This window comes from Lutra lutra, chromosome 4 (genome assembly GCF_902655055.1).
Source record: "Lutra lutra chromosome 4, mLutLut1.2, whole genome shotgun sequence".
NCBI classification, from domain to species: Eukaryota; Metazoa; Chordata; class Mammalia; order Carnivora; family Mustelidae; genus Lutra; species Lutra lutra.
Genome location: NC_062281.1, coordinates 22,023,972 through 22,047,954, shown reverse-complemented (window position 1 = coordinate 22,047,954; position 23,983 = coordinate 22,023,972). Strand labels below are relative to the sequence as shown.

The following is a 23,983-nucleotide window of genomic DNA, read 5'->3' as shown; positions in this document are numbered from 1 at the left end:
TATGTAATACTCTGGTTACAGTACTTAAACATCTTAACTCGTGTAGTCCTCACAATATAAGTCTGTGAAGTAGGTAATTTTATAGTTTCAATGTACAGAGAGGGAAGCTAAGGCATATGGAGGTTTAAGTGACTTTCCTGAGCTAGTTAAATGGCAGAGTCAAGATTTAAACCAAGCCACCTGGCTTCAAAGTTGGCACGTACTGTGACCACAGTCTCCATTTTAACTGTTGCTACAGTACTGAGAACAACTGAACTCATACAGGTTACGCATTCAGCCTGCGACTTATCTCTTCTCCATAAGCAATGCAGATGGAAATTTCATTTATTCCACAAATATTTCCAGTTGTGGCGCTGTGATGGTGGATGGGAATGTAGTGATGGTGCCAAGTCCGGTCCCTACCTCCCAGAGGTTGAAAAGCAATAACCATTCGTGACAGCCAACAGCGAAAACCACCCAGGTTCTATTAACTGACAAATACATAAACCAACCATGGTATGTCCATACGACGGAGTATCATTCAGCTCCAAGAAGCAATGAAATACTGAGAATATGGGATGAGCCCTGCAAACAGCATGCTGAAGGGAACCACCCACAAAAGGCCACATGTTGTAGGAAATGCCCAGAAGAAGGGAATCCGTGGAGACAAAAAAAACCCCCAAAAAACCGGATGTGAGGTTCTAAAAGCTAGGGAGGGCCTGATGAGTGGATATGAGTCTCCATTTAGGGTGATGAAAATGTTTTTGAATAAGACAGAACTAATGACTGCCCATCATCGTGAATGCAGTAAATGTCACTCAATTATTCGCTTTAAGATGGTTAATTTCATGTTGTGAATGTTACCTCAATTAAAAGAACGAAGCAAATCAGCCAAGATCAGTGGTCCCCAAGCTTTCAGCATATGCACAACATCATTCCGTTTTGCCACATTCCCACACCGTACAATCGGTTCTTTCCTATCGTTCTTTACCCATGTTTGCTCCCCACCCCCATTAGTCTCATCCTAGGCAAACCTGTCAATGAAACCATAGGTTTGGTTGCTGGCTATATTGTTTTCTAACAAACAGTAAATATAATCACTGAAATACGCTTGTGATGGCTCATGCAAACCTACGGGGCACACACCATCCTTCAGGAACACTGGCCTGAGGGATCTGTGAGAAGGTCCTTTGATCGCTGAATCCTTTGGGTCTAGAAGTCACTTTTTGTGAACAGTCACATATTCAAATTTTTATGAAAATTTAGTTTGGCCCTCTAACTCAAGATAAGAGAGCCTTAAGACTATAGCTTGCCCTCCTCCCAAATGGAGACATCCAGAAAAAAGGTAAGGTGTTGGAAAATATGTTAAGGAAATCTGTTGGGGGGCACCCATGGCTCAGTGGGTTAAAGCCTCTGCCTTCAGCTCAGGTCACGATCTCAGGGTCTTGGAATCGAGCCCCACATCGGGCTCTCTGCTCAGCAGGGAGCCTGCTTCCCTCTCTCTCTCTGCCTGCCTCTCTGCCTACTTGTGATCTCTGTCTGTCAAATAAATAATCTTAAAAAAAAAAAAAAAAGAAGAAGAAGAAGAAAATCTGTTGAGGCACAGGGCATCGCAAAGCCAGCAGCAGGGGAGTGGACAATGTTTGCCAGAAGATGGAAATTGGGTTGTGATAAGCCACACGCCATCACTGGGACTCGAAGGGACGGTATCTCACGCAGCCCATCGTCAAACAATCAGCCCGGCTATCAGCGCTCTTTGGGGTTTTCCATGGTTCTTTGAAAAGGAAACACATGCCCTGGCAACTCCTAGAGAACCCGATGGGGTTTTTTTCATCACATGAATTTCTTACTATCTCAAAGCTATTTCAAGTCATTTCAAAGGAACTCAAAAGTAAATTCAGATAAAACTACGATTCTTGTGATAGTTCCGCTTTCCCGAAGATCATTAACACATCAAAGGAGGCAAAGGTCAGCTTACAGCCTTTTCTCTTAAAAACCAACATCTGTTTTCTTTTGAGAGTTTGCAGCAATCCAGATAAATGTAAGTAACTGTGACCAACTATATCTAATACCCTTTACAGAATGTTTAAATGTTTAAAAAATCTACCCTTAACGCTACAGAGAGGCATTTAAACAAGGGGAGATTCCTTAGAGAGGAAATAAAACGAACCACCATCTATTCACTTAAAAAAAAGGAGAAGTCCTCTGTCCTTGGCCATCTTACGTGAACCATCACTCCAGGATCAGCAGGCAAAACCGAAGCAGACCACCAGCCTCTTAAATCTACATAGCGCTTTCCACCCACACTGACTTCTAATTACTTCACAGAGGTCACACGTTCCTCCCAGCACGTACCCAGCGGCTGGAATTGCTTGTGTCGGTGAAGAAATTCACCCGCCCCATGGAAACATCACAGAGATCTGACTGTGGGACAGGGGAAGACACTACTCTCGAGTGGGGACTGTTTGCTTCCTTTCTGCCCAGGGGAAAACGTAAGCTGCGTGAGGACCTGACGTCATGGGAAAAGGACTTAAATATATGCCATCGCTGTCCTGTTCTGGCGATGGGCTACTCTCCCTGTGTTTCCCGCCAAGGCCTACTTGGGAGGGCTGTGGATGGCACAGCCCGGGCTTCCTGACAGGCTGCTGGCGGACTGGGTCAGGTCACTGGGAATCACCTGCAGGAAAACTGAGGTGGGACAGCCAGAGGCCAGAGTATTTCTCCCTGGCTCCCTCCTAAGTTTGACACCAGAGTTGTGGGCAGTCACCACATCCCTCCGTGGTCACAGGTCCCGTAGGGCAGGCCCCCAGTTCCAACATTTAGAGACTCTGAAGCACTAATTTCCTTCAGAGCTGGGGGTGGGAGCTGCTGCCTTTTCTGGCCAGTCTCCAGGTACCTCGAGGTCCTTAACCCCATCCTAAGTCATCTGAAATCCCTTTGCTGGAATCACCTGACCTGAATGCCGTGTGCCGCTAGGACGTGGAGGGCTACAGGCAGGAATGGTGTCATTAAAGTAACCAGGCACCGAGACCAGAACACAGAGATTCCCTGACAGATACTTGGGGAGTGAATGTGCTCCTCCGATGCCCGCTCCCCTGGCAGGAAGCAGCAGAAAGGTGTCAGCTGGAGTGTCCCCCACCCCGCAGTCCCTGGCTGCCATTCCCTCTGAACACGAGACCTATCTTCTCCTCCCGCCGACTCCGAACCCCTTTCTCCTGCGGACTTGCACTGGGCACTACTGGCTGCACATCCACACTTTAACTCCCTCAGTGTGCAGCCCTTCAATCATTCATTCACTGAGTGTTTACAGAGCCTGGGCTGCAGAGAAAGCATTCTACCAAGGGGAGGCCCAGGGCATTTTTGTCCTGCACAGAACGTCTGTGAATTTCGAGAAGGAGATGGTGGGACTGTTAGCCCAGGTCGACACCAAGTGCCGGCCACGTGGACTGGCGTCCAGGAAAGGGCATGCTGGTAAGCGTGGAAGTTCAAACAGAAGAGAAAATGATTATGAATAAGAGGGGAAAAGAAAGGGAAAGCTGCAAGTAGCTCGGACTCCACGCTTTTTAGCAGCCACCGTTAATAATGCATTTCGGATATACAACATTTTTATAGAACTGTCTCTGGTTCCCCTCGATGGTTTAAAGTAAGGTTTCTGAGAATCAATACTCCTTTGAGTTGTAAAAAATGGTTTCCTATCATATCTCTCTCTCCTCCTCACACGTTCTTTGTGCAATCTCATGTTTGCCACAAATACCCGAACCCCTGAAATAGAAAAGGTCTCCCGTCTCAGTCTTGAAGTGCAACCGTTTGCCCTCGTGTGGGTGAAAGAAAATGAGCACTTTAAACCGAGCAGAGAGGCTGCCTTCAGAACCCAGAACAGTGTACCCTAAGAAAGGCAGCACACAGCCACGGGCATTCAGATCACTGGGGAAGGACGGGCTGTTTGCTCTGCGACGTGGTCTCAAGATGACGCTCAGCAGGTGCTCCCTACTCTTGTGGGTTCTGCTGTGCTGTTTAGAACAAAAGGAGGGCAGGCAGGAGGGAGAGGTCAGGCACAGCCATGCAAACGAGGCGCCAATTAGCAGAGATAACAGAGGGGAAAATGCCCTCTTCCGGGAGATAGGTGGTGGCGAGGTGCTCACAGGAACTGGGTTCATTATAACCGACTCTGTGGGAAGATTTTTGTTTTTTGGTTTTTTTTAAAGATTTTATTTATTTATTTGACAGACAGAGATCACAAGTAGGCAGAAAGGGAAGCAGAGAGAGAGGGGGAAGCAGGCTCCCTGCTGAGCAGAGAGCCCAATGCGGGGATCGATCCCAGGACCCTGGGATCATGACCTGAGCTGAAGGCAGAGGCTTAACCCACTGAGCCACCCAGGCGACCCTCCATAGGAAGTTTTGAAAAAGGTTTTCAAGTGGTCATGGCCTGGGCAAAACAAGTGCTAGCACCTTGGGGTCTGGGGCAACTGCCTGAAGACACCCCCACCCCACCCCACTCCTCAGGCGGGGGCGCTTACCTCCGTGGTTGAAAGCACAGTGTCCTCATCGAGGCTGAGCACGGCGTCTGTGACAATGTTGTCATAGGGCAGGAAACGGCTGCTCATAACCTGGGAGTGGGCGGAAAGGAGGCAACAGGGAAGGAATGAAGGAAAAGAGAGGTAAACTTAGAGACCTCTTTTCAGGAAAAGTCCCCCGTCCTCACCTTTGAAAAGAATGTTCTGCCACCAGGTCCCCCCTCAATGTTGAAGACGTCCATTTCCCAACAGTGTGGAGCCATTTGTTCTACCATTATTGGCACCTACTGTGTACAGACACCTTGTTAGACAAAGGGGAGTACACAAAGGTAAGTAAGACATATTCTCTGGTCTCAGAGGAGCTCACAGTCCACGGAGACGTCCAGATGCAGACGGTCTGTCCTAGTCTGCTGTGTAGACAATACCAGGGAAGCAGAAGGTGCGGTAGCCAGCTGCTCGCAAGGGCAGATGGAGGCCTTGTAGAAGAAATGACATTGGAGTAGGACTTGATGGACAGGAATTCACCAGATTTAAACAGAAGTGAGGCAGAAACAGGGCTCAGCAGGTATGAAGGCACAGGGGGGAGAACTGGCACTCTGAGGCCTGGAGAGAGTGGACGGATGGAGCTGTGAGTCCAAGTGTGGTGCACACGCCACTGGAAGGCCATGTTGTTTTAGGAGGTGTGTAGAAAAACATTTATAAAAATTCTCTTTACCGATGTTAGCATAGAATAGAAAAAAATATACACGCCTGGATCAGCAGCTACAGCAGGAACAGGTAGTAGTAAAGTTATTTAAAAATCACCTCACTGAGACAAAAAGCAAGCCGATTTATAGCCAAATACTAAATACAAAATAGCACATGTGGAATATGGATTTAGCAAACGGTGAAGGTAAGTGTACGAATAAAGTTTGGGCAACTCCAGCATAAGGCATGGTGAGGTGTGTGCAGGTGTGTCAGGGGCGAGGGCTTTGGGGATGAGAGGACCCACTGGAAAAATTAAGAACAGACAGACTTCGGGTCAGTTGGTTAAGCGTCTGACTCTTGGTTTCAGCTCAGGTCAGGATCTTAGGGTCTTGAGATTGAGCCCTGCCTGGGGCTCTGTGCTCAGTGTGGAATTTGCTTCGGATTCTCTCTCTCTATCCCTCTGCCCCTCCCCCTGCTCGTGTTCTCTCTCTCTCTCTCAAATAATCTTAAAAAAAAAAAAAAAAGACTAGAGAGACTTCTCTGTGACAGTCACACCTTGAGCCTCTGCGTTGAACGTACCGCAGAATGACTAACCGTGACAATGGTAAGCATAACTAACATTGGAAAAACATCTCCTATGTGCCAGGCAGGTTCCAAGTTCTTTATACACATTATCATGTTTCTCTCTCTCTTTTTTTTTTAAAGATTTTATTTATTTATTTGACAGAGAGAGATCACAAGTAGACAGAGAGGCAGGCAGAGAGAGAGAGAGGGAAGCAGGCTCCCTGCCGAGCAGAGAGCCCGATGCGGGACTCGATCCCAGGACCCTGAGATCATGACCCGAGCCGAAGGCAGCGGCTTAACCCACTGAGCCACCCAGGTGCCCCTCATGTTTCTCTTTTATAATAAACCCATTTTACGGCCGAGCAAGCTAAGGCATAGAAAGTTTAGGTGTCTTGCTCAGGATGGACCCACCAGCATTTCATCCCCATTGGTGAGGATCTGTAGAGCATGTCTGCCACTATGTGACACCTGTCTCAGGTTCGAGAAGGACCTCAAAAGTGAATGGGGGGGGGTGGGGCGCCTGGGTGGCTCAGTTGGTTAAGCGACTGCCTTCAGCTCAGGTCATGGTCCTGGAGTCCTGGGACAGAGTCCCACATCAGGCTCCCAGCTCCATGGGGAGTCTGCCTCTCCCTCTGTCCTCCCCTCTCATGCTCTCTCACTGTGTCTCTCTCAAATAAATAAAATTAAAAAAAAAAAAAAAAGTGAATGGCGGGGGAGACATCAGGCAACCTCATATTCACTCTGGAAGTTTTATCAACAGTAGCCTCTCTACATTCGCACTTGGAGGCCGAGAGAAAAGACACATTTGCCACCCCTTCTCAAGGCACAGAGGTCAGGGAATGCAGCAGTTAGACACTGGAGACAAAGGGGAAAGGGAGACCCTTAACCAGGCTGCCTAGGGTATGCTCTCCACAAATCTGAGGACCCCCAGCCCCAAGAAGCTCAAGCTTGTATTTACAACAACAAGCCAGCTGAACCTATGAGATCCCATTTCCACGGCCGCGAAGCTACTGGAGGGCTTCTGACATTAAAGGATGGGAAGTGCCCACTATTTTCCATCTCTGGGAGCTCCAGGGCTGTATCTACAGCGTAAATGGCTCCAGGGTCTGCTCCTACACATCTGTCAGTTGGGTCAAGTTTTCTTTTCCTTTCTCAGGCTTTCAAAATGAAATAAAATATAAAGCGATCAGCAACCCCATATACACGGTGCTCAGAAATCTCAGCCCGAAGCAACTCTCCTGATACTGTTTACATGTCCGCAGACTAACACAGAAACCATTAACTGCCAGCTTAGTGATGCCCTGACCTTTCCCTTGTTAAGTCTACGGGGGAGAGCTGCACAGACGAGGCCTATACATTCAAAACGGAATTTTGCAGCCAAAGCAGCGAACACATCCACTCCAAACTCAAGGCTAAGCGATATGGAAAGGTACATACAATGGGGAAAGAGCAGGACCTATGACTTCCTCCCCATTACGCTCCCAACCACTGGTTTCATAAAAGGATCCATTTCCTTTTTCTGAACCTGCTTCATCAACAGAGGTTAGGAACCCATCACCCAGCCACTTCCAATTCTAGTGTTGAAATGGGACACTTTCTTCCAAATACCTTGCCTCAGCCACATTCCAAAAGTTGATGGTTTAACAGGAAAGGAACTGGTGTACTCAGAAAGTCAATCCTGAGTGAAATGGGTTTTGCTTCTTAGCTCACGTAAGAAATGTTTAGCTACCATATACCAGCTCAACCCCTTCTAGAATTAGCAAACATGGATAGAAAATGACCAAGATGCAAGAAGTTTATTGTCTAATGGGGAGTATGAGAAATATCCCTAAGTAATTATACAAAGCACAGTAAGAGTTAACTTGTATCCAGCACCCACTGTGTGTATCCACACTTCTGAGTGCATTTCCAAGTCTAGTGTTGTGCCATTTGATCTTTTAGCAATCCTGTTTTAGGTATTATGATTGCTTCCATTTACTAAAGGAGGAATCAAGGCACAGAGCCTTAAATAACTCATTTTTGAGCCCATGATACAAACTGTAACGTTCCAGTGCCTCCCAGAAGAGTAGCGGACATTTGGTGTCTCCTGGGTGCATCACAGGCCCAGGGCTAAGCACCTGTAATGCACTGTCTCACTGACTCCTCCAAAAGGGCCCAAGTCTGTGCCAAGGTTCCCCAAAAAACAGAGCCTGAAGCAATACTTAATTAAACGCAAATGCTTTACTAGGTGTTGAGTCCCAAGGCAGTGAGAGTGAGGGAAGAGGAATGGCCCACTGGAATCAGTGGCCAACGTGGAGTCTAGGACCCAGCAAATGGCCAGAAGCCCAGACACAGGTACGGCTGGGAGAATGTACGCCACTTGATCTTAGCCAAAAGGCCGAGAAGTGATCGATACGGCTGGGAGAATGTGAAGTCTCTTACAAGCTACATCTATTTGAGCCCCCATCTTGTACACAAAGAAACTGGGACCACTCACAGAATGAAAGTACAAAAATCAGTCATTGAATCTGTGTGTAAAAACGCAATACTAACCACAGAAGTCAGAATTGCCCCCAGTCAGTCTAACTAGACCCTGTTTCAATTTCCTGACATATTCCAAGGAAGACTTATCTACCAGAAGAAGATCTAGACACCCACAGAAGCACAAAAAAAAAAACCCAAAAAACAAAAAAATAACAACAACAAAAAACCAATGAATTCCCAAGTCCAATGTCAACAGCATCCATCTGAGCACTGTCTGGGACCTTGGGCACTGGCAATGTGGAGACGGACATGTGGGATCGTAGGCAGGAGATTTCTGTGTGCCATCCCTTTTGTGAAACCGCATCTATAGTGAGATGGGTTTCGTAAGTGTAAGTAGGACCCACACTGAGAAGCAGGTGATTTTCTAATTCCCACCTTCACTCAGGAAATGCTTACAAAGCAGTTCTTGGATAACCACGCTGCTCGACTCCAGCCCCTGTGAATGCTGGGGCTTTCTGGGTCCCATCGCACACAGTGTTCCAACATACGGCGCAGGGCGCAGCGCAGAGCAGCCGGGCATACGTTGGAAATGAATAGGTAATGCACTCATCCCCCTGGCCCACGTGACAGCTGTAATTCTCACCGCGTCACGTTGAACTACGGGAGACTGCTACCTGTAGTAACCCAAATGATGATTTTTGAATGGTTTCACCTAACTGATATTTTTTACTCTGGCTCGAAGATGTTTTACTTAGTGTGAGACCATCTCCCAAGACCTGCTTTCACGGGTACTGACCAAGGATGTCTCTTAGATGACATGTTTCACCAATCTGTTCCATTTAGTAGCAGCTAATTTCTTCACAACAGATACGATCTACAAGAAAGCAACGAGCAGAAGCTAGAGAAAAAAGAACTCACCCGTGGCTGCCCAGAGCAGAAGAAGGAGGTAGCACGGGAACAGGGGCTTCAAGAATGCATGGAAATTTTGATAACAAAGAGAAAGCTTTGAGAAGGGATGGTCAAGACTTACAGCAAAAGGGAAAGACGAGAATTAGAGGCAGGAAGGGACACAGTACAATTGAAAGAAGTGTGAGTGGTCAAATTTGGTGAGAGGACAGGGTCTGGGTGGGGGAAGCGATGAGAGAGAAGAGGACTGGCAAGGCTGACCAAGGCCAGATTACACATGGCCTCAAATGTGAATTTCAAGCATTAGCAAACAGAGTCCCTTAAGGCTGAGAGACGATCAGATCATTCAGTTCTAGGCAAAATGAACTGGAGGATGAGCAAGGGAACGGCTAGGCAGCACACGCGCGTCCCTGGTGGAGACACCCAAATGGAATTAAAGTGCAGATGTCCTCTTCAAGATTAATGTGAGGACAAGCCACTATTCTGAAAGACACAACTGATACGGACGAACCAGCTAAACAAACCTCAGACGTGACTGCCATCAGCAGCTTTGTCTTGATTCTCATCATTCACACGAGAATCACTAATGCCAGGCCCTGAATGCATTGCACCCTAGCAGCAGCCCTAGGGATATGTGTCATTACTTCTGTTCTGTAGACGAGGAGGAAACCGACGGTCAGAGAAGGAAAGTATATGCGGGGCCACAGATCCCCTCCAGAGGCGGTGTTAGGTCCCACGGTTCCCCAATTTGAGAACCGACAGCTGTCAAAGCTGAGGCTTTTCAGGGACGTGGATAATTTTAGAAAAAGGAATCCAGAGCCAGACACTCAGTCTAGAGCCAACGCCCACAAAGAAACTAACAGCCCAGGGCAGTTCTGCCCTTCCCTTCCTACCTTGCTTTCTCCTTCAATGACGATGACAGGCACAGCCGTGGCGGGCCAGCGGTGTTTGGCTGGTAGGGGCTTGTCACAATTCCATAGAACTATGATCTGAAAGAGACAAGGGGCATGAGACGGCTTGGCTTGGTGAGGCTGGCTTTAGTGAGGCTTCCACCCCAATTTCCTCTCAGAGACAGAAAGAGGCCTAAGCAAAGCAGAGAGGCAGACATCAAACTTGAATTTTAAAGAGAGCCCCCCCCCCCACAAAACCATCTCCAGAATCTGGTCACCTCAACCACTAGAGAGAGAGGACCAAAAGAGTAACCTGAAAAAAACTACATCGAGGGGGGCAGGAGAAAGCTGGGGAGAAAAGAGGTCAATTTCAGAGTTGCTGAATCTTAAAAAAGTAGGTTCTTTAATTCTGACATCGTTCGATGAGCAACGAAACAATGACCAAATTAAATAAAAATGGGTAACGAGCTCTGGAACATTGGCTAGGAAGCAGTGCTCCTGTGGGCACTGTGGGAGAGAGAAGAGAATCCGAGATGGAACCGGTACGGTGAGCTCATGATTTGGATTCTCCAGAATGGCTGCTGATTTTATGTGACTTCTTGATAAATGTGTTCGGTTCAGAAAGGCATACTTCAACAGGTTTTAACTGTTTCCAAGTTTGTAAGCCTTTTTGTACAACCTGATTTACAAATCACAATGCCACTGTGGAAAAGTGTATGGGAGGGACACTGATTGGGAAAATCCTGTAACAGATAGAGTCTTCTCATTTTATACTGAAATCACGGGTGCTATGAGAGAAAAGTGGACACCTCCTGACACCGGCAAGTCTGCTTCTTCTGTCGAAACTTCGTCTTCTGTTTGGCATTTCTGAGGTTACTTTAACCTTCTGACACTTAAACACAAAATAACGGGGGCGCCTGGGTGGCTCAGTGGGTTAAGCCTCTGCCTTCTGCTCAGGTCATGATCTCAGGGTCCTGGGATCGAGCCCCACATCGGTCTCTCTGCTCAGCTGGGAGCCTGTTTCCCTTCCTCTCTCTCTCTGCCTACTTGTGATCTCTCTCTGTCAAGTAAATAAATAAAATCTTAAAAAAAATAAAAATAAAAATAAAAACAAAATAACGTCTTTATGCATTCTTTAAAGAATGTGTTGGTATGTTTCAACTTTACCCCAGCGAAACATCTCTCTGTAACCCACCCCTTACCCGTGCTGAATTTCACTTCCAAGAACCTTCGGCTATGTTGATACGTTGATGAAAAGGGAGTAAAGCACGACAAGCCAAAGGGGAGGAACGGGGCCTGATGCTGAATGAGTCCCGGGGTACGGAGGAGCGCGGAGCAGGGAAGAGCAGGGGTCTCTGGTGGGCGGAACTGGAGGCATCGGGGGTTGCGGTCTGCCCCCCCCCCCCACTCACCTGGGCACAGTACTGGGATTTGGCGGCAGCCACGAGAAGCTTCAACACTGGCTGGGACTGGGAGACCAGGGGGGTCACCGCATGGATGACCGCAGTGAATTTGGAGGGGGGCTTTAAACCTGAAACAGAAGCGGGAGGGGAGCCCAATGAAACCCTAGAAAACCACACTCAGAAAACCATTCCTCCTCGCTCCATTGCCTCGCCCTGAAGCTAACCTTCCCGCCTCGCATATTTTTCCTTCGCCTCTCCTGTCCGGACGGAACAAAAACAAGGTGAAAAGCAGCTAGTTAACTGTTGCCTGAGACCTTGATAATTTACAGCTTCATGTCCATCTGGAGGTTCTTCCTCTGATAGCCCAATCCTCCCCCGGGGGATGCACCTCTGATCTCCCTGTGGGACCCGAGGTCTGAACACACCCCCCAGCCCCCATCACTCTCTACTCCCAGCAGAATCTCCTCCCGCCACTGACATCTTAAGGTGGATTTAAGGAAACGGGCTCTCTCCTGGGTATCTGAATAGCTCTTATTCTTCATAATGGAGTTAAGGTGTTTTTTTTTCCTTTTTTTTTTGGCCTGATTAATCCTATTTCCAATAATGACCAGCAAGTGACAAAGGTTCAAGGAACAGCATCCAGAGCCCCACTGTCTAGGTGGGAATCCCCGTGTCCATTGGTGGTGGGATCTTCCCCTCGGGGTCTCCACAGCGGGGAAGTGGGCCTGAGGGTCAAGAGCATCAAACCCATGGGGCTGCTAGGAGAATGGAATGATAGGAGTAAGTGCATACCAGGCAATCAGAGCAGGACCCAGCAAACAGTTAAGTGCTCAATATGTGTTTGCAGGTAGCCCTCACCCCCATCATCATTATTCTGGAGCAGAAGCTCTTTTGTGGGCGCTGACATAATCTGGAGGAAAAAAGGGCATGACCCTGACCTCCACCGACTGCGCGCTCTGAAGCCCTGGGTGGAAACGTGTGAAAACAAGTAGGAGCCACGGAACAGAAAGCAGCGAGATGGCTTCTCCCCCCGAAGGAGGTTTTCCAGAAGAACTCACTAAGATACTGGAGATACACTTAAAAGCTTTTTAAAAACTTCACTAGCTCAGACCCAGGAATTTCGCATTTTGGTAGCGTCAATGCAAACCAGAGTGTGCAGTGACATTCGAGTCAAGCTTTGATGTCTAGAGAATAAAGGCAGGAACCAGACAATGTCTACTAAAGGATTCTGCGAGTGTTTTCTAGAGCAAATGAGATCGTCCAATTGGTACCTTAATTGCACGTTAGAAAGAAGCTGACTTCTCCACTTTCTAGATACGCATGCAAAACTTTGCCAAAGAAGAAGAAATAGGATGGAGGGGTTTCCTTTCTCCTGGTGAGGACAAGTCATCACGTCTACATTTTCCTGTACTAGTTTAGGAAGCACTATGCGCACACTTCTAACATGCTCCCTCCACATGGAGATCTCACTGTTCTGCAGGAAATATACAGGCATTTTTATTGAGTATGGCCTTATTCTGAAAATTACCAAATTCTAAATACATCACCCTATGTGGGACATTCAATGCTTTTATTTTTTTAAAATTAATAAATATGTTTGTTGATATTCATATATTATATATGTTTATCTATACCCAGTGTATACCTATTTCATGTCTTTCTGGTAAAGTGTTGGCAGATTTTAAATCAAGTAGAAAAGTATACAGATTTTTTTTACTTAACATATTTTATTTAGACAAAATATTTGGAAAGGTCCATGTGTAAGTATCATGTCTATCAGAGAATTAGAAGCTGGATATCAGTAGTTAAAATACAAGGGAAGGAAATACAGATTTATAAGCAGAAATTTGACCTATTTTCTATATGTAATTTTGTAGCAGGGTATTAAAGTAAAATCTGATAAACACATATATGTGTGTATGTATCTATTTCTTTCTTTTTATCATTCCATCTAGGCATATGATTTCCACACATGCACAAGATGGCCTTAAATTTTGGAAACTACATAACTAAAAAGAGTATGAGTGTAATAAGGGAGAATATAGAGTAATCCAGAAGGCTAAAATAAGAAACTCTGGTATTACATAGAATCAATTATAAACAATAATCTAAAATACCAAAATATAAAAGAAATGATTAAATCAATCTAAGGAGAGATGAAATTTAAAGTAAAAAGAGGAATTCTTATTGCTTCATGAAGTTTTACTTTTTCAATGCTTTTAAAACAGTCCCCATAGTATGTTTGGTTTGGCTTAAAGGGTTCTTTGTCACTGGTTGGTATTTTAGGCCATGACTTCTTTTTAAGTTTCTTTTTATCAGTTTCAACATGCACAACTCAAAAAAAAAAAAAAAAAAAGGTGAGATTGTTATGGAGAATACCGGGACAGGATGGAAAATTTAGAGTCTTTTTCCCACATCGACTTGAAAGATGCTTTACTTTCCCAGAGTTTCTCCAGTTCAGAACTGTGAATGGGGGGAAATGTCAAAGATCTTCCAAATGCTAGCACAAGCCAGGCTCCATGCACAGAGTGCCTATGGCAGTAATAGTAGCCTTTTGGAGAGCTTAGTGCCTCTGTCCATTCCCTTTGCCCCATTATGATAAGACAAAGAAAATCGCTTGAGAGCAAAGACTGTATCTCATCTGACTTTTTATTTCTATCACCTTGCACTGCATTAACGGAGCACATAAGACAATGCAAAATAAATGTTAAATAGATGAACAGAGTTGTCTCTTGTCATCCATTCTTCAATCTTTCTCCTTCCCCTTTATTAATTCAATTTTTCTTTGGTAGGAGAGAGAAAAGTTGAGATTGCAGAAAAAAAAATAGGGAGAGCTCTCCTGCTTCCATTTCATATACAAGGAGACGTGAAATTATAGCAAACCCATTGTCATGTTCAAAATGATCCGTAATTTGGGGAGCCTATTTCTCACAAAGGAAGAGTTTCCTGTATGTGAGGTCCAGCTGCTCAGATAAGAAAGGAGTTTTTTCCTTTTGCAATGCTGTGCTGCATTTATAATTCTTGAGTCTGGTACACCAGTAAGGATAGGTCTCTAGACAGCCATCTCCAGTGGAGGCTGGTAGAAAGACCCTGCTACAGGATGGAGAAACCAAGGGCCTTTGAAGTCCCTGGACAACATCTGGAGGACAAACAAGGGGTGGCGCTCTGGAAGGAACTCACTTACCTAAATTAGCATAGTAGTAAGGAAAGTCTCCCAGATAGGATGAATACTGTGGTAGTACGAACAGTCCTCCAGGATGTTTGTTCCATATTAAACTGTTACGTGATATGTGCTTGAATATTCTGTCCTGAATAATCTAGAAGGTAAAAACACAGGACGTGGTGAGGAGGAGACCTTGATGGTATCTGGTAAGCAGCATGTTCAGTCCCAGTGTGAGGAACGATAACCCTCAGAGTAGTGACTCTATCCCCAGATTCCCCACTGATACAAGTGTCCCGGACATGGACAGAGTGACGGAGCAGTGGAAGAGAGTGGGAGAGACAAAGAGATGCATGACAGCTAATCAAATTTCCTAATTCAACTTCAGTTTTACCATAAATTCCACCTTGTCTTTCTATGATAATAAGTACGTTCTCTTTTCAAAGCAGAGTGCGTAGAACAGCTTCCTTGATGGCTGAGCATTTAGCTGTGGTTCTAGATCCATGCCAGGAAGATCTGTTCTTGGTCCATAGAGATGTGCAGGAAGAGACCAGGCTGGGAGGGGCCAGAAAGCATGGAACATTCTAGAAACTGTTGAAGTTCCGATCTGTTCCTTTCATTGAGGAGGCAGATTTATCTGTCACATTTCGTTTTCCTTTCAAAGTCAATTGTAGGACTTTGGGGTATTAGTTAGCTGAAGTTTTTCTACATTTCTTCTCAAAGAGCAGCGAGTTAACAATTGCTCAAAACATCTCACATAACAGAACAAGAACCATGGCATATGAAGACTAATAGCCATGCTAGTTCATTAGTTTCTTTGGACTTTGGGACCTCGCAGATCATTAAATTCTACATTTAGAGTCAAACATTCTCCCATCCTGAATCATTTGTCAGATGAACGTGATTAGTCCACTTTACAGATTTCTCTCTGTGACTTTCAAACTCTTGTAATTATACCATCCACTCATTAAGATATGATTTGGCAAATAATTAACTTGATACAGGATTTCATGTTTGCAGCGCTTTTTTTCCTGTACTCAAAAAAAGAAAGAAAGAAAGAAAGAAGAAAGAAAGAAAGAAAGAAAGAAAGAAAGAAAGAAAGAAAAAGCCTACATGTCTGTCAAGAGATTTAAGACCTAAATCATTATTTTCAGGGCCCCATTTACTGCAATGTGACTTTCAGTAAAGACCATTTTCAATGAAACTTTATCATTTAAGGTTATTAATACAACCATATCATCCCACATAGTGATAGGTAAGTAATAAAGTGAGCTACATTTATTTTTGCAAACCTTATCATGTTTACATTTCTTAATAAGAGAGAAAGAAGGAAGCAAGGAGGTAATTTGGAAGAACTCAAATATTTTAGTTTAATGATTTCTGCATTTTTCTCTTTCCCCCAGATCAAAACTGTTTATATCGCTAGGTAGAAGTTTCTGATTTGGTGGAGAGTTTAGGAACCTAGCTAAAACACTAACGTTTACTTTCTGTGGGACAACAGAGATGTGTTAAAATGCTATTGTCTAGGCATTAATTATGAGAAACTTCTTGTGGTTGTGAAGGGTTTTCACATGGTGAGCAATTTCACTTCAAATACCGTTTATCCTAGTTTTATGTTATTTATATCTTCTAAATCTACTATCTATTTTCCCTTATAGCTTTTCATTTAGATCCACTTTTTTGGCTTTCTGAATTTATGTACTTTCCAACATGTGGTCACTTAAATGAATTCGGATACCAAGACACAGAATAAATTGGAAGTAGATGGCATCATAAATCTGATACATATACAAATGACATGTATCTAAGGGATGCCACAAAACAGGTCACCATCTTTCAGGAGAATCTTCCTCATTGTCATACTCTTTCTGGCTCAGCAGCACAACATTGTTATTGTTTCAAATTCAAGGATACAACAAGTTTTGGTATTCTTCTGAGATAGCAATGAGCATGTCACACTCTCTTCAAATGAATCTCGATAGGAAGGTATCAGCAAAGGTACAAGGGCCATTGCAAATATTTAATTTAACCTGGGTCAAGCAATTTGCCACTTTTATGTCTCACTTTCCTCATTTGTAATAAGACAATAAAATATCACATAAATTATAATCACCTCTCAGAATTTGTTAGGAGTAACCGCATAAGCTTTTACACTTAAGACTTAACCTTTTTGCCTTAAAAATAACTTTCATTCCTGCATTCATTTTCTAGGCATAGATTTTTTCCACTTCACACCACTATAATATCACAGATATTATCTATCATAGGTATCTTTCCATCTTAATAGTATTCGTGGGTTACTTATCCTCAATGACCAACAACAGTGTAATTTTTTCATGCAAAACAATGGCTATATTTGTGAATTAAAATTTTCCACATCTAGAAATGATACTTTAGGAGTCTGTCAATGGGTACAAATATTTTTAAGGCTGTTTATACGTATTGACAAACATTTTCTAAAGGGTTTGTAACAACTTGCCTTCTCAGAAGTCTGAAAGAGTATGGACCTCATTTCACCAAACAGAAAAGTTGTTCTGTCCCTCTCCTAATGTCCCAGTCTCCCTATTGCTACCCTGGACAGCTCCCAGGATCCTTTCAGAGTATTAGAGCTCACCCTTTATTGTTGTGGAAGAAGACATCACACGTAGAAGCTGAACATCTCTACAGCCATAAAGAAAATCAACAACAACACACACACAGACACGTGTACACGCACAGTACAAAAGCTTTTCATTATAGATGGAACTGGCACCCTTGAGAAGGATAATATTTCTCATTGATACGAATTCAAAGGGAAGAATGACAGGCTCCATCTGTTTTATGAATAACGGACTACTGGTTACAGGTTACTGTCATTCTGTGTGGCCCTGACTTGTCTTTTGACCAACGGAAGGCTGCCTCACACACGCGGAGCCACTATACGTCACCTCACTTTGAGCCAAAGCATTCTCTTTCCATTATCTCACTGACTTTAATATTCCACTACACAACAGCATCAGCAATACCAAGGTTGGAATGTGCATTGTTAGGTAACTGGAGAGGAAAAAAATTGGAGCATACTTCACAAAACTCCATTAAAAATGTGCTGTCCAAACTACCATTAGTTCTTTCCACACATTATTACAATCTTGTGCACTTTTCTTTCACTCACCTTGATTCTGACTGAGCTCCCATGGTTCAATCATTAGTGTCAGGCTGCTGCTGTGTAATATTCTGACAAACAATGGGATCTATGAAGGAACGCTGTCTTTGCAACATTTTATCACTGTCCCCATCATTACTTCTCAGTTTGCATACACACACAAACACACAAAAATAGAGCTCCAAAGAGCCTAGCTCTGATTCAGTAACTCCTTAATTCCAAGATGCAGAATTAGGAAGCTTCTAGCAGACCACATTCCAAGTATGACAGAGTACAGCACACTGTAATGTACTGAGTACTTGACATTGGCATTAGAGAGAAGAGGTCCTGCTTCCAGTAGTGTCTAAGCATCACCTACAACACGAAGGCTCATATTTTCCAAACACCAAGTCATCCTCTTCCTGTAGCCTACAGTATAGCAAACAAGGAAGAAAAACCCAGTGTTTCAGAGTCTGAGTGTAGAACATCCTGAAAGCAAAGGATCCTCAAATCTACATGGTCTAAGGGTAACTCTGAATTATCCTCATAACTTAGGAGCTCCAGCACAGACTGACCTATATCATCTAAATTCTAAGCCAGGTAGCCATTTTTGATATGAGATACTTAAGTCTTTGTCATAAACACGTTGGCTTTATTTGTGTATGCAGATGGCATTTTCTGTTATGTTCTCTACTTTTCTATTTACATTGAATTCTGGGGTAATCTGAGTTCTGAATTAAAAAGGGAAACTGGATGGTATCTTTCATGCATTTCGGTTGAAGGGTCAAACTGTTACAATCCAATCTTGGAACAATATAAGGAGATTTGACAATTGCTATAAATTTGAATGAAGTATATGGTTCATAGTTGTTTTCAAAACAACGGTGTCGCTGAAGAACTGGATGGCTTAAATCCAAGAGGAAGAAGGCCTTTCCAGCACAGAGATGACAACAACTTGACTTGAGATTCTATGCTGATGACTATAACACATCTAACTGTTCTTACAGGATAACTGAGCACTGCTAACTGAACAGGCAAGAGACCAGCTCTATACCATAAACCATACTCAAAAGAAATGTAATTAATGAGATACCACCTTTCATCTAGCAAATTGCACAGTCATGGGTGTGCGCGTGCGTGTGTGGTTTAATTATGATCCTTAAGGCTAACAAGAGGGCCGCTAGACAAGGTCTCCCCGCAGACGGCGTATGAGAGTCCAGACTGATGCATCCTTCTTGGAGAGTAACTTGGCAAGCAGATCATGAACCTAGACTCTGACCTAGTAATTATCCCACTTTAAGGACTTTGTCTCAGAGAAACAGAGATGTTGCCTAAGATACATGTAGAAACCAGTTGCTCAGATAAAGACATCTATATCTAGATCTATACAAAACAAACAACTAGAAACAACATTAACAGCCAACAATAGGAGATTAGTTCAATAAACGGAGGTCCACCAAAGGAAGGCATAAGGGAGGAAATATGAAAATACGTGGCCTTCGGGTTTTAGAGTGGACAACTAACAGGCTAGAATCTTGACAAGACCAGAATCAGACCCAGAGGTACAAAAATGTGGCATGGGACAATATGGAGGCATGAAAACTTTGTATGTCTGGACAAACTACACAACCATCTGTCAAAGAAGAAAAAAAAATAGACTCTTCAATACAGGTCATATATATGAAAGTAAGTCGGATTAAATAGCTAAATCTAAAGAGTTAACCACGAAAGTACTAGAAAAACATAAGGGAATGTGTGTGTATAAATTATGTGTCAAAAGGTCCTTTCTGAAGAGTAACAAATGGAAAATCCACAGAAGAAGAGATTGCCTCATCATAAACAAAATAGAAAGGGATGCCACAAGTTGGAGGAAATATTTGTAGCAGAAGAGTGAACGGGTTAATATTTCTAATACAATAAGCTCTTAAAAATTAATGAGAAAAAGTGGGACAACTCTATGGCCATTTCTATTTCTTTCCTTGTGAGTTGCCTAAGAAATATGGAAAAAATCATTCCTACTAATATCCTAAGAAATATAAATTAAGAAAATAATGATTTATCATTTTGAAAGATATAATACACAATATTGGTGAAAGTGAAAAATATCAGAAATAATAAAAACAAGTCCTTTCACATATGCTGGAAGGAATATAAATTAACTTCATTCTATTGCAGGAAAATTGACAATTTATTAGAAATCTTAGCATCTGTCATATTCTTTGAACCAGGACTTTGAATTCAAGGAATTAATCCTAAGGAAGTAATCTTGAACCTACGCAACAATTTAGTGCTGAGGTTATTTGCTTCAACAACGTGTCTAGTAATGAAAAACCAGAAACAGTGGCAATGTCTTCAAATTGAGGATAATGAAAGAAATTAAGTGATATCATGAATGGAGTATTATATAGTCATTAAAATAATTGCAGAAAAATCTAACAGCATGAGAAAATGTTAACAGTACATTATTTAAAGGAGAAAAAACACATTATAAACTAAATTTAGAAAGACTCCTCTTTATTGACTGATTTATTTTTAAGTAGGCTCCACACCCAACATGGGGCTTGAACTCACACCCCTGAGCCAAAGAGTTGCTGGCTCTGCTGACCCAGCCAGCTAGACGCCCCTGAAAGATTCTAAAAATTATAACATGTGAATCAATTTGCCTAGAAAAAAACAAACATGTATGTGTTTGTGTGTATATATATGTCAATACATATGGGTAGATTTTTGTATGGGTAGATTATTTTATTTTTATGCTTTAAGTATTTTCCATTATTTTCTAAAATGAACATGTACTCTTTTCATAAAAAGCACTCATTCCACAAAGAAAAAAAATTGACATTCAACTTTCCTTAAGAAGGGCCTAGGAAGGTTCTTGGATGGACGATAGAAGAGTAAAATCTATTACATTGTCAAACCTGCTGCTATGAACAGATGAACAAATGCAACCGATTTTAAGGAACCATAGGTTTGCTTGCAAGAAGGAAGCCCCCGGAGACCATTCTGATCTTGTCCCCTCCATGGGAGGAGCCTGGCTCCTGAAGAGCCCCTTTCACCTACTTCTGGGATGTGGGGAAAAAAAAAAAGCGCGTACCATTCCTGAGAAGATACCCCGACCAGAGCAGGAGCCCAGGCTCGGCTTGGGGTAGGGAAATGCCCCACTGTGCCCAGGGCATGAGCAGCACAGGGTCTGGTACCCAGGATGGCAAGAGAACAGGAGTGTGGACAAAACAGGGTAATTTTCAGTTTTCTTGGTATTACTCAGACTCCAGATCTAAACAGGTTACATTACCTATTATACTAGCTTTGGGCACAGTAAACACTTTTCCAAAGCAAGTGCCCCAAAGTGATGCCACAGATGCCCCTGCGGTATTATGGGAACCCCTCAGAATCACCTTAATGGTGTGTCTCATGAGAGGACCTCTGCTCTCCTTCCTGTGAGTCTGTAATTCATGAGTGTGCAGTTTTCTAACTCTTCTCTTAGCTCTTTGTGCTACAGTGCTGTAGCCTCAGGCCATCACTATCTGTTCTACTTCCAAAGGTTTTAATCATCTCCATGCTTCCCTCTCTTTTTCCCCTCCTGCCTCAAAAAAAAAAAAAAAAAAAAAAAAAGCAACTAACAAAGGGCACACATAGGCCTAGAAGATTTTCTGCTTCCATAGGGTTTAACACTTTCTGTACCAGGTAAGCGTAATCCCAATTTTCTTAACACATCCTTGTGAATCGATGTTGGTTCGGTGGCACATCTTGAGAATTGATCTTGGGGTACCTCTGATGCCTCTGGTACCCAGTCAACTGCTCATATTTTAGAATGGTAGAAGATTTCCCCCTACTCGGACACTATCCGATTTCTAACTAGGCTCCAGGAACAGGTCTTCAAAGGAGGCCACTGAGTGTGAAGGACGGGAGGACAGCCATTAACCGCGTATCGCTGAAATGATGGAAGACAGAGCCAATTTCTGTGTCAAGGAGTGTCATTCCTCCTCATGTCCGTTTTCCTCTGTGGAGTTTTGTGAGGAATGGAGGGATTTGCTTGGGCACAGCAGAGCAGGTAAAAGAGGGTTAATTGACACATCCGAGTACAAAAAAAATCGGTTTGACCAATTACGCCTCACCAATAACAGAAGAGAAAGCCAACAGAAATGTATAAAGGACCATTATTCAAGACCAAGAGCCAAGGGGTCTCACTTACCTCTAGTGTAGTTAATACAATCTTCTCAACTGAAGAAAAATAAGCCTCCCACAAGAATTGTGTCTGCTGTCTAAGTGCTAGGATTTTATCCTGATGAATAGACCTGATTGTAGAAGGGATCTGTAACACAAGGTGAACACAAAATAACCATAACTGTCAAACAATGAGATGCCATTTGATTGAAATAACGCACCTGGGTTAGGCTTTTATACTTCTTAATATTCAAGTTTTAGCGTATGGATCAGCTAAAAATCACCAACCCCTAACTTGAAATGCCCTTAAGAGGTGTCAGGCACAAACAGTACTTACTGGGGATCAGCTTTAATGACCGTTAATGCATGGAAGTTCAAGTCCCCCTTAAGACTTGGTAACAGCTTATCAGTTGCTTAGGGTCCCACCGATTCTCAATCTCTATTTGGAGGACCACATTCTACCCAGAAGGGAGCTATCAGCTTTGGGGAAAGGCTGAAAGACATTATCCCCCAAACACTCCAAGACATGCCATGCCAGGGACTCTGAATGATCTACAAAGAGGCTTTTAAAGGAATGTCTCCGAGCCTCTCCGTTTAATCTGTAGCTGGACAGTCATTTCTAAGTGCACACACCTGCAACCTTACCCCATGGACTCTTCTGCTCCCCGACCTGTCTTTTTGGCTCTTGCACGATCTGTCAAACTTCATACACGTCCTGCCATCACCATTCTCTAACAGGCTACATGACTTTAAAGGTGAGATCTACATCCTATCCATCCAACTACACAGTTCAAGGCTATAAGAATGGCTTTTACATAGTTACAGTAGTTATTCAAGAAATAAGAGTTGAACTGAACATGGCCAGTTGAACCCACCATAGGGATATCATTATTTTTACAAGAAATGTAGCTTAACAGTTAAGCACAGGGACACAGAAAATAGACCAAGGTGGGAATTCTTGGTTCTACCATTTACTAGCCATGCTCTTGGACAAGTTATTTGATCTCTCAAAGAGTCCATCTCTTCATTTAACAACAAGGGGATATAGTACTAACATCAGAAGGTGGTAATGGAGATCATGTAAGTGCTTAGCACAGTGCCTAGAACTTGTGAAGCTTACCTAACACAGCAAATTATTACTACTGCTATTATTATTACTACTAATAAGTTATTATTATATAGTAATATGTATATTACTATATAATAGTAATATCTTATTATTACTAATAATAAGAAGGGTGACATAAGGTGATGATACCCAATGTCGGACCAATTGCTTAGTATCTGCACGTGAACTTGTTTGGATCTGGAGCTCTGACACATACTTCCTGGGTTTCTGGTGAGTTTGCTGAGCTCGATCCCTATCTTCACCTACAGTTCAAGGTCTGTTTCATTTATGGAGTCTATATACTTTAAGAGGAGATTCCTTGTGATTAGCAACTGCCCTCTTGCGCTCACCTCTTCCTACATGCTTGCTTCGCTAACGCGTAACTAATCAGACAGACGTGGGGGTCTGGGCTGAAGCGCGAATGCTCTGTTAACTGCTTTAATAAAAAAGTTACTTATGGCATTGGAACTACGGCTGTATCTGAATTTCCACTGGAGGGGAAGGAGGTGGTAGCACATTTTTGGACTCAAGACTATTCCACAGAGGAGCAATGAAATAGCTTTATAGCTCACTTGCTTTGGCAATATCCCAAAGCAGACCCTGAATCTGTGGCCCCAAGTGTGTATCTGGATGCCCAATGCTGAAGAAGGATGCAGGCCATAGGTAAAGGAGAAGCACTGGCAGGCAAATGTTAGCCTGGAATCAGAGCTCAAGGTCAAGTGGAAGTAAAATATCCTTGGAGAAGGTAGAGACACTATCCATGTCATGTATGGATCCTTGGTAAGTCAAGAACAATTTATTTTTGTTTACTGAGAAAATTACCTACATTGCCAAAAAAAGACTAGAAAAAAGCTACCCTGCTCAATTTTCATCATCATGCCTTCTTCTGAATGTCGGGGGCATATTCTAAGAGTCATATAGGTTGACTTCACTGTTTTGTCATGAGCACAAGAAACCAGTCCATTAGAAAAATGCCAAAAGCAACTGTCACTACAGTCTCCAGAAAACTAGGTGGGCTATGCTT

The 23,983-nt window shown here is 43.3% G+C and overlaps 1 protein-coding gene across 1 annotated transcript in view; it reads right to left on the bottom strand.

The window, feature by feature from the left end:
- The window catches only part of EXT1 (exostosin glycosyltransferase 1), a 282,239-nt gene that overhangs the window by 7,344 nt on the left and 250,912 nt on the right, over positions 1–23,983 (bottom strand). Inside the window, exons 4-8 of the mRNA XM_047724670.1 lie at positions 21,880–21,999; positions 14,591–14,723; positions 11,416–11,534; positions 10,007–10,102; positions 4,497–4,586 (exon numbers count right to left, since the gene is read on the bottom strand). Of these exons, the coding sequence (XP_047580626.1) occupies positions 4,497–4,586; positions 10,007–10,102; positions 11,416–11,534; positions 14,591–14,723; positions 21,880–21,999 (558 nt within the window). The remainder of the gene's footprint in view (positions 1–4,496; positions 4,587–10,006; positions 10,103–11,415; positions 11,535–14,590; positions 14,724–21,879; positions 22,000–23,983) is intronic.